Source organism: Carlito syrichta, unplaced genomic scaffold (assembly GCF_000164805.1).
Source record: "Carlito syrichta isolate Samal-C Ts95f unplaced genomic scaffold, Tarsius_syrichta-2.0.1 Scaffold309899, whole genome shotgun sequence".
Classification (NCBI taxonomy): domain Eukaryota; kingdom Metazoa; phylum Chordata; class Mammalia; order Primates; family Tarsiidae; genus Carlito; species Carlito syrichta.
Window position 1 is genome coordinate 165,352 of NW_007253995.1, and position 10,711 is coordinate 176,062.

General features: G+C 51.8%; 1 protein-coding gene across 2 annotated transcripts in view; it reads left to right on the forward strand.

The window, feature by feature from the left end:
• Window positions 1–144: 144 nt before the first annotated feature.
• The window catches only part of ABCG4 (ATP binding cassette subfamily G member 4), a 14,219-nt gene continuing 3,652 nt past the window's right edge, over window positions 145–10,711 (forward strand). Inside the window, exons 1-12 of one of the 2 annotated variants that reach the window (XM_021717668.1) lie at window positions 145–398; window positions 3,968–4,022; window positions 4,773–4,890; window positions 5,319–5,451; window positions 5,584–5,634; window positions 5,827–5,972; window positions 7,053–7,176; window positions 7,281–7,395; window positions 7,574–7,716; window positions 9,004–9,102; window positions 9,320–9,488; window positions 9,591–9,691. In XM_021717668.1, the coding sequence (XP_021573343.1) occupies window positions 4,835–4,890; window positions 5,319–5,451; window positions 5,584–5,634; window positions 5,827–5,972; window positions 7,053–7,176; window positions 7,281–7,395; window positions 7,574–7,716; window positions 9,004–9,102; window positions 9,320–9,488; window positions 9,591–9,691 (1,137 nt within the window). In that variant the 5' untranslated portion in view covers window positions 145–398; window positions 3,968–4,022; window positions 4,773–4,834. The remainder of the gene's footprint in view (window positions 399–3,967; window positions 4,023–4,772; window positions 4,891–5,318; window positions 5,452–5,583; window positions 5,635–5,826; window positions 5,973–7,052; window positions 7,177–7,280; window positions 7,396–7,573; window positions 7,717–9,003; window positions 9,103–9,319; window positions 9,489–9,590; window positions 9,692–10,711) is intronic. The other variant, XM_008068256.2, reaches the window with a different exon arrangement.

Below are 10,711 nucleotides of genomic sequence, written 5' to 3' on the forward strand. Positions count from 1 at the left end.
GGTGCCCGGGCGGGGAGGGGGGCGCTAACAGTCTCGGATCTGCCCTGAGAACGCGGCGGGGAGTGAGGGCGGGGCCGCGTTAGAACGCCAGGGCGCTTTGAGCGGGGCTCGAGGGTCTGCCCCGACTGAGCAGGCCTTCTCCCTGCAGGCCGGCGGCGTGATGGCGGAGAAGGCGCTGGAGGCTGGGGGCTGTGGCCTGGGGCCGGGGGCTGTGGCCATGGCCGTGGCGCTGGAGGACGGGGCGGAACCCCCCGTGCTGACCACGCACCTGAAGAAGGTGGAGAACCACATCACGGAAGCCCAGCGTTTCTCCCACCTGCCCAAGCGTTCCGCGGTGGACATCGAGTTTGTGGAGCTGTCCTATTCCGTGCGGGAGGGGCCCTGCTGGCGCAAAAGGGGTAGGGAACGGCCTGGTGGAAAGCGCTGAGTTGCTTCTTCAGGAGCTTGAGGCCTGGGTGTCCCCTGTCCTGCAAGTCCTGCAACAGTGAGTCCCGTGGGGACACTGAGATCTGGGCCCTAACCCCTTGCTCACAGTTGAGGGCCAGCCCCTGTGCTCCCTAGCACCTGTGAGCACTGTGGGACACCAGTTCAACTGATTGTTGAAGCTTTCTCTTCTAAAGAGACCCTGCGACCTCTGGTCCCTGAGTGGTCCTTGATGGGTTTTTCTTATTTTTACAGAGAATTCCTGTCTGTAAGGGCTGGTAAGGCAAAGCAGAGGGCTGTGTCTGCAGGGTTTAGCAATGCCCTTGGACCCAATTGCAAAGACATTTCTGTCATGGTACTCCATTCTCGCCACAGTCCTCTGAAGCAGGGAGGGTGGGGGATAGATGTCATCTCCATGTTACTAATAAGGAAACTGAGACCCAAGGAAGTTGAGTGGCTTGACCAATGTCACACAGCTAAGAGGTGGCAGAGCTGGGACCAGAAGCTGGGTTTTCCAGCTCTCCACGCATTGTTCTTTTCTGTCTCTTAAGATCCCTGTCTCCTCTCCTTTCTCTCCCATCAGAACAGGTCCCTTGAACCCTGACCCTGCCCTGCATCCCCTACCCTGGGCTGCTTGAGCTGGAATAGAGCAACTGGGGTTTTTCCCAGAGCCTGGGTATGGGCCAGGGGTGGGGCTGGGACATTGTTTCTGAGGTCTAACAAATAGGTTTGGGGTGCTTCAGAGCAGGGCTGAGTAAGAGCTCAGCCATGGAAATTGAGCATGCTCAGTTTCAATGGAAACTGAGGCATCTGGGCTCCCTGCCCAGCGCCCTATCCCTAAGCAGCCTCGCTCTGTCCTGATACCAGCTCTGGGCAAAATGATGAGATAGTTGTTGTTTCCTTTAATTTATATTTTTAAAAATATTTATATATTTTTAGAGATGAGGTCTAACTATGTTTCCCAGGCTGGGTCTCGAACTCCAGGCAGTGGGTAGGCAGAGAGGAAAAAGAGGAAAAAAAGGATGGAGAGAGAGAGCTGTCTGCTTTTCCCAGGTAAAGTTTTGTCATCAGTCTCTCCTAATTATATATGGCATTTCTTACTTTTTCTTTTCTTTTCTTTTCTTTTTTTTTTTTTTTTTTTTGAGTTGGAGTCTTACTCTGTCACCCGGGCTGGAGTGCAATGGCACACTCATGCCCACTTCAGCCTCGACATATTGGACTCAGGCGATCCTTCCACCTAAGTCTTCCAAGTAGCTGGGACTACAGGCGTGTACCACCACACCCAGCTAATTTTTTGATTTATTGTAGAGATGAGGTCTCACCAAGTTGCACAGGCTGGTCTCGAACTGGTGGACTCAGGCAATCCTTTCACCTCGACCTCCCAAAGTGCTAGTATTATAGGTGTGAGCCACAGCGCCCGGCCTCTTATTTTTTTCAAAACACCTTTCTATTAATTAATGATCTCAGTTAATATCCACAATAACCCTATTAAGTCCTTGGAAGGAGATATTACTATCCTTCTTTTATAGGTGAAGAATCAGAGGCCCTAAAGATGAAGTCACTTGACAAAATTGCAGAGAGAGTTACTGACCACAGCAGGACTAGAGAACTGGTGTCTCTCCAGTCTGAACGGCCTCTTTGGTGCTAAGCAAGAAACGTGGGTTCCTAGTCACTTGTAAGCTGTGTGACCTTGGGCAGGCTGCTTACCCTCTCCTGGTCTCACTTTCCTCAGCTGTAAACAGGGATGATAAGAATACACAGGCTTGTGGTAAAGCTCAGCTGAGATGATGTCTGTGAAAGGCAAGTGTAAGATGAGATGTGTGATATTTGCTGGTTGCCAGTGTTCAACCAGCTACTGTGATTAATTGAGGGAAAGGTTCGTCACTGCCAGTTTCTTCATCTACAAAAGAGATCACTTCCTGTGAGTGACTCTGAAAGGCATATACTGGAGTCTACCCAAATGTCTCTCTGATTGATGGAGAGGAGGACTGAGGCAAATGGCTGGAGCTCATGGCTCCCTCTCCCAAGAAAGAAAGCTTTTTTTTTTTTTGAGCTGGAGTCTCATTGTCACCCAGGGGTTGAAGTGCCATGGCAAGCTCATGGCCACTGCAGCCTCAACCTGCTGAACTCAGGCGATCCTTCTACCTCAGCCTTCCAAGTAGCTGGAACCACAGGCATGTGCTACCATGCCCAGCTGATTTTTTTATTTATTATAGAGATGAAGTGCGGTTTCACCAAGTTGCTCAGGCTGGTCTCGAACTCCTGGGCTCGGGCAATCCTTTTGCCTCCGCCTCCCAAAGTGCTGGGATTACAGGCGTGAGCCGCTGTGCCCAGCACCAAGGAAGAACTTGCTGTGTGACCCTGGGTGAGTCACTGGATGGCTCTGGGCCCCAGTTGTCTCACCCATGCTGTTAGAGGAGCTTTGTAAACCATAAAACCCCATCCAGGCAGTTGGTATAATCAGGACCCAGCAGTGGGCAAGAGCTGCTCCCCCTTCTGACACAGTCCTGGGTGTAGTGGAGAGAAGGTTCAATATGGCATCCCTTCACTGTCTCTGTTGGGGAGATAGAGTGGGGAGGGAGCTTGTCTCTGTGGGTGTCAGCAGAGGGTAGTAGGAGCAGAATAGGGTTCCCTCCACATGAGACAGGTTTGCAAGCATAGCAAAGGCCTTCCTCATCGGCTTCGTCCCTCCTTTCCATCCCCGTGTCTTACCAGATAACTCCAGGCTCTGTCCCATATTCCCTGGGCATATATATGCAGAGCTTCTCCTCACAAAGCCTAGAGGGCCTCTGCCTTTTGAAATCCTGCTCAGGCCAGGCTTGGTGGCTCAGTCTGTAATCCCAGCACTTTGGGAGACTGAGGCGAAGGGATTGCCTGAGCCCACGGGTTCGAGACCTACCCAGGAAACTTGGCAAGACCTCATCTCTACAATAAATAAAAAATCAGCCGGGGGTGGTAGCACGCGCCTGTAGTTCCCGCTACTTGGAAGGCTGAGGCAGAAGGATTGCCGGAGCCCAGCGGGTCAAGGCTGCGGTGGCCAGGAGCGGCCACTGCCCTCCAGTCTGGGTGACCGAGTGGGACTCCGACTCAAAAAAAAAAAAAAAAGAAATCCCACTCATCCTTCGAGGCTTAGCTCAAATGCCACTTCTTCCATGAAGCCACTCCTTACTTTCCCCTTGCCCCTCCACCCTCACCAATTCCAGTTTTTGTATTCTCAGGTGAATTGTTTGTACTTTTGTTATAATCCTTATTTTATTTTCGTTCGGATCATAGATTTTTATTTTCTTGTCCAACTATCTTACCTAGACTATGACCTTCTTGAGTTCAGAGACTGTGTCTTTCTCATTTGTTTGTCCAGTGTTTGATACAGAGCTTGGTATGTAGTAGACATCAGTAAGCATTTGTCAAATGGAATTAATAATGAAGTGTCAGTTTTTAAATGTACTCTATGTGCCACGCACTGTGTCATATGCTTTACATATATTATCTCATTTAATTTTTACAACAACCCTATGAGATAGGTACTATCATCCTCATTTTACAGATGAGGGACCTGGAGCTCAGAGAGGTTAAGCAACTTGCCTGAGGTCACACAGCTGGTAAGTGTGGAGCCAGAATTTGAACCCAGATCCACTTGACTCCAAACCGGTGTTCTAAATGCATATGCTGCCTCCCAATGAATGAATGAAAGGTGAGATTTTTCTGGGCCATGTTAGGGGCTGGAGAGACAAGCCTGGTGGGCAGAGAGAGCACAAAGAAGGAGGCTTTTCCAGAATGAGGCAAAAGCTCTGAGAACATATGCTCATAGAATAAACCCTTACTAAGCATCTACTACATACCAGACAATCTGCTGAGGTTACAAAGATGAGTAAGACACAGACCCTACCCCCAAGGAGCTCACTGACTAAGAGGCTGGGAGAGGGGGCGAGTGACAGGCACATCAAGTAACAAACATGCTGGCATATGAGAAGTGCTATGGAAACACAGGACAGTCAGCCAGCTTGGGAAGGTCTTCCTGGAGGGGGTGAGACAGTGACCATTATGATTACAGAAGAGGACCAGGGTCTTCTATAGCCTCAATCCCCTCTCCACACCCATCCATGAGATGTGGGTTTTCCCATGGCCTTCAGAAGAGGATTGTCACTTCTGCTTTTGTTTGACATGAGTGGTAGTCGTCTCTAGGGAGCAGGATGAGAGGCTACGGGTTATTGCTGGGATTATTGCTCCTCTATCCTAATCTGAGTAGGGACTGCCTGTCTCACTGATAGCTATGTCTGCTCCTAAGAGTTTTAGGGGTACCTCCGTCCACTGTAGCCCTGACCAGAAATTCCTTCCTCCCTCACCTGCAGGTTATAAGACCCTTCTGAAGTGCCTATCAGGTAAATTCTGCCGCCGGGAGCTGATTGGCATCATGGGCCCCTCGGGGGCTGGCAAGTCCACGTTCATGAACATCTTGGCAGGATACAGGTGAGGATGATGCTGGGGTGGAATGGGGGCAGTACTCAGGAAGAAGGTATTCTGGGTTTTTTTGTTTTTTGTTTTTGAGTAGGAGTCTCACTCTGTCGCCCAGGCTGGAGTGCAGTGGCATGCTGCTCACGGCCACTGCAGCCTCAACCTGCTGGGCTCAGGCCATCCTTCCACCTCAGCCCCATGCTTCGCCCAAGTGGCTGGAATTACAGGCACACACCATCATGCCAGGCTAATTTTTGGATTTCTATTGTAGAGATGAGGTCTCACCAAGTTATCCAGGCTGGTCTTGAACCCCTGGGCTCAGGCAATCCTCTCACCTTGGCCTCCCAAAGTGCTGGGATTATAGGAATGAACCACTGTACCCAGCCTTAAAGAAGGTATTTGAAAGTGACTTTGACCCCCGTCCCCAACCAATGTTCCTGCAGGGAGTCTGGGATGAAGGGGCAGATCCTGGTCAACGGGAGGCCGCGGGAGCTGAGGACCTTCCGCAAGATGTCCTGCTACATCATGCAGGATGACATGCTGCTGCCACACCTCACAGTGTTGGAAGCCATGATGGTGAGGGCTGAATGACCATCCCCTCCTTCCAGCAACCCCCTTCTGTCTGCTGTCCCCACCTTGATGGGCTGAGGGGTCAAGACAGTGCTACCTCTCACACATACCTTTCTCACCTTACTCTTTGGGTCCCAGGTCTCTGCTAACCTGAAGCTGAGTGAGAAGCAGGAGGTGAAGAAGGAGCTGGTGAGTGGGGAGGGGAGGCAGGTGAACAGCTAGCTGACTGTTGTGCTGCTACTGAGTTCTGGGCCTGAGCCAGGGGTGGGAGAGTGGTGGCCAAGTCGGGGACAGCAGATTAGGCGAGATGCTTTTTGAAGCTGGGGTGGTGCCTGGGAAAGCGGAGACTCTGAAGCTGATCTGGTGTGGGTGGGGGACCAGGTGACGGAGATCCTGACGGCACTGGGCCTGATGTCTTGCTGCCACACGAGGACAGCCCTGCTCTCCGGCGGGCAGAGGAAGCGCCTGGCCATCGCCCTGGAACTGGTCAACAATCCTCCTGTCATGTTCTTTGATGAGCCCACCAGGTAGATCCCCCTCGTCCACCACCAGGATACCCTTCTCCCCTTGCTCCTGAGCTGGGGCTGGAAGCTGCTTCTTTATGACAGGAAACCAGAGCCTCTGTCTGCAGCCTCCTGGGGCCAAGATAAGGGCTTACAACTCATCTCCATCTCTGCCAATCCTGGGCTGTGAGCAGCCCCATCTTTCGCCCAGGCAGAGAGCTGCATCACTGATTGACACCTCCCTCTCCTTCTGTCCCCCCAGCTATCAGTTATCAAGTCCTGTTGACTCTTGCTCCTTTTGATATCTCTAGATTTGCCCTGCCCCATCTCTAGTGCCAGTGCCTAAGTTCAGGACATCAACAGACTTTTATCTCCAGTGTCTCCCAACCAATCTTTCTTCCAAACTGCAGCCAGAGTGAACTTTCTTAAAGACAAGTCTGCAGTACGCACTCCCCTGCTTAAAAACATGCAATGATTTCCATTTGTCCTCGGAATAAAGTCAGGTGACTTACAAGGTCCTGGTCTGAACCTACTTCTCCAGCCTCATGTCTTGTATTTTATGCTCTAATAATACTGAGTTGCTTATAATTTGCTGGTTAAGCCACATGTTTCATGCCTCTGAGCCTTGCCCATGCTGTGTCTTCTGCTGGAATGTCCTTCACCAACGTGTCTCCCCTTCCACCTTCACCTGGCTTCGCTCTTACTCCTTCTAGGCTCGCTCTGGAACCTTCTCTTACTACCCCTCAACACCCTGCCACAACAGAATTGAATCCTCCCCTCCACCACCCCACTTCACCCAGTGTTGCAACAGCACTTTCCACATTACTTCATATCATCTGTGAGCTTGTCTTTCTCTGTCTCCAGACTAGAGTCTATGTCTTACTTGTGCATCGCTGTAATCCCAGTGCCTGGCATACAACAGGTGCCTACCATATGCTTATTAAACCGAACTGGGCTTCTGGGTACCTCCAAGAGCCTGAACCATACAGAGGCCAGAGTGCCCTCTTCCTGCCAGCTTCACCCCCTTCACAGCAGCTGTCCCACCCTAAACATTTCCTTCTCTTGGGCCCACCCACCTCACCGAGCCCCCTGCTCTCTGGACAGCGGTCTGGACAGCGCCTCTTGTTTCCAAGTGGTGTCCCTCATGAAGTCCTTGGCGCAGGGGGGCCGTACCATCATCTGCACCATCCATCAGCCCAGTGCCAAGCTCTTTGAGATGTTTGACAAGGTCAGTGTCTCCGGGCCTCAGAGAAGATGGGTTGGTAGAAGGGCTGCAGGGTCCCTGCCTGGTCTGCCGGTCATGTCTGCCTCACCTTTCTCTTTCTGCTGCAGCTTTACATCCTGAGTCAGGGTCAGTGCATCTTCAAGGGTGTGGTCACCAACCTCATTCCCTATCTGAAGGGGCTTGGCTTGCACTGCCCCACCTACCACAATCCGGCTGATTTCAGTGAGTGGGGGTCTGTTGGTAGGGGCTGGGATACCTGGGCTCGGGTCCTGCACTCAGCCTTTCTGGGGATGGAGATCTCATTGTCACCTGCCCATGCCCCACATGCCCAAGGAAGGGCTGATTTGCCCTTGGGGAGTACAGGTGAATCTTAGCTGAGTGCTCACTCTGTGTTGTCCAGTCATTGAGGTGGCCTCTGGCGAGTATGGAGACCTGAACCCCATGCTGTTCAGGGCTGTGCAGAATGGACTCTGTGCCATGGCTGAGAAGAAGAGCAGCCCTGAGAAGAACGACCTCCCTGCCCCCTGTCCCCCTTGCCCTGTGGTGAGTAGGGGTGGAGAGGTCGGAGGGGACATAGTGGGGGAGGGGAGACAGAACCACGGGCAATGACCTTGCCAAAGAGGCTGTTCCCCAGGGTATCTCAACCGTTGGGTATAAGGAAGCCCCTAGGACTTGTGAGCAGTTATGTGGCCTTAGGCACATTACTTCATCTCTTTGAGCTTCAGTTCCTCATTCATTTACTCATTGAGCAAATTCTTTTTTATTTTTGAGTTGGTGTCTCACTCAGTCGCCCAGGCTGGAGTGCAGTGGCACCCTCACAGCCTCCCTAGTGTCGACCTGATAGGCTCAGGTGATCCTTCTGCCTCAGCCTTCCAAGTAGCTGGAATTACAGGTGCACGATACCATGCCCAGCTAATTTTTTTTTATTATTGTAGAGATGAGGTCTCACCAAGTTGCCCAGGCTGTTCTTAAACTTGTGGGCTTAGGTGTTCCTCTCACCTTGGCCTCCCAAAGTGCTGGGATTACAGGCTTGAGCCACCATGCCCGGGCTGGCAAATTCTTATTGAGTATCTGTAGTGTGTTGTCCTCAGTGCTGGCAGTGTCCATCTGGTGAACAAGACCAGCACTGTCCTGGGCCTAGTGGCCAGCATGGCTTACTATCATCTCTAACTTGGAGATGATGATACTTTCCTCATAGGGTTATTAGGAGGATTAATTAGATAATCACATAAGGCACTGTAGCTGGTACAGCAAGTGTTTGTTCAGTGACAGTTCTTTTCCTTAAATGAGATACTCTAGGCCAGACATAGTGACTCATGTCTGTAGTCCCAGCATTTTGGGAGGCTGAGGAGAGAGGATTGCCTGAGCCCAGGAATTTGAGACCAACCTGGGCAACTTGGCAAGACCTCATCTCTGCAATCAATCAATAGCTGGGCATGGTGGCGCATGCCTGTAGTCTCAGCTACTCAGGAGGCTGAGGCAGAAGGATCGCCTGAACCCAGCAGATGGAGTCTGCGGTGAGCTGTGATTGTGCCACTGCACTCCAGCCTGGACGACAGAGTGAGACCCCAACTAAAAAAACAGAACAAAATAGGAAGTCACTGGTCTGCTGTTAGCCACCACAGATGTTCACAACTTCCTTTCTCTCTCCTCCCTCCTGAGTTTTTATCCCCTTAAGTCCATCTTCCAGGTACACAACTCAATGGTAAAAGATTCTCCTTCTGCAGACCTAGGAAGGGCTCAGGCGTTTTCCCATTCACTGAGCAGGGTGAGCTGTGGGGGGGGGTGGGGGGGTGGATAGGCTCTCCTGATCCAATTTCTTCTTCCCAGGAAGTGGATCCCATTGAAAGCCACACCTTTGCCACCAGCACCCTCACACAGTTCTGCATCCTCTTCAAGAGGACTTTTTTGTCCATCCTCAGGGACACGGTGAGTCGTCAACCTGGGGGAGAGGAGGCTGGCATAGGCCTGGCCATTTGGGTTATAGAATCCTAGCAGCTGGGATGGGAATGAGGACCCCTACCTCAGCGGCCCCCATTGCACCTGTGGGTCATGTGCCAGTGAGGGCAGCTCCAAATTCTCACCTCAATGTGGCCTTCCCTGGTCTGTGGCACATGCCCTTTCTTGGTGATGACCCCTCCCACAGGTCCTGACCCACCTACGGTTTGTGTCCCATGTGGTGATTGGCGTGCTCATTGGTCTCCTCTACCTGCATATCGGCGACGATGCCAGTAAAGTCTTCAACAACACCGGCTGCCTCTTCTTCTCCATGCTGTTCCTCATGTTCGCTGCCCTTATGCCAACTGTGCTCACCTGTGAGCTGAGCCGCCTTGGGCATGGGGTATGGGCGTGGGTGCTGGGCCACAGGCCAGGGGCCAGGGTGTCAGCCAGTTCCTCCTAATCGCCTGTGTCCTCAGTCCCCTTAGAGATGGCAGTCTTCATGAGAGAGCACCTCAACTACTGGTACAGCCTCAAGGCGTACTACCTGGCCAAGACCATGGCCGATGTGCCCTTTCAGGTGAGCCTCTTCCTCCCACCTATCCACCACCTGCATCTTGCTTTGTTCCTCCACCCTTGCTTGCTTGTCTCCCTCAATCTTGTAGCCTTCCATCCCTTCCTTTCCTTCTACTCACTTAGTGAACAAGTGGTGAGTACCTACCATGCACCAGACTCTGTACCGGGCACTGATATAGCCTTGACCTTGTGGAACTTATGTTTTAGTGGAAGCAATTGACAACAAACAGAAAATGATGAAAATAGCAACCCTACAAACGGCTCTGTAAATCTTATTGGAGGCAGTAGAGAATGTGTGGGCTCTGGAGCCCTACTGCCACTTGCTAGCTGTAAGATATTGGCCAAGCCCCCTAATCTCTCTTTGCTGATATGAAATGGAATGACAGTAGTATCTGCCTCAGAACTGTTTGTGAGAATTAAATAAGTTAATACACATCACGTTCTTAGAATAGTGCTTGGCGCATACTAAGTACCCAATAGCCGGGCTCGGTGGCTCAGCCTGTAATCCCGTGCCTTGGGAGGCTGAGGTGAGTGGATGGCCTGAGCCCGCGGGTTCGAGACCCGCCTGGGCAGGCGAGACCTCATCTCTACAATAAATCAAAAATCAGCCGGATGTGGTAGCGCGCGCCTATAATTCCGGCCACTTGGAAGGCTGAGGCAGAAGGATCGCCGGGGCTCAGCAGGTCGAGGCTGCGGTGGCCGGGAGCGGCCACTGCACTCCAGTCTGGGCGACAGAGTGAGACTCCAACTCAAAACAAACAAACAAACAAAGTACCCAATAAATGTTAGCTAGGTTTTGTTGTTGTTATTGCCACCACCACCCTGTCCCAAACACCAGGGCCACCAATTATCCATAGGCCACCTTTGTGCACATTAGAAGAAGGTGCCCCTTGCTAAGGGTGGACTGTACTGTGACAGGGTGCTTGGCTTAGTGAGAAGAGTATAAACTGGCCTTGCCTCTGATTGGTTGAGCACCCTTGTTCAGAGAACAGCAGTTTTACTTAGTGGACTCAGTCCCTGCCTC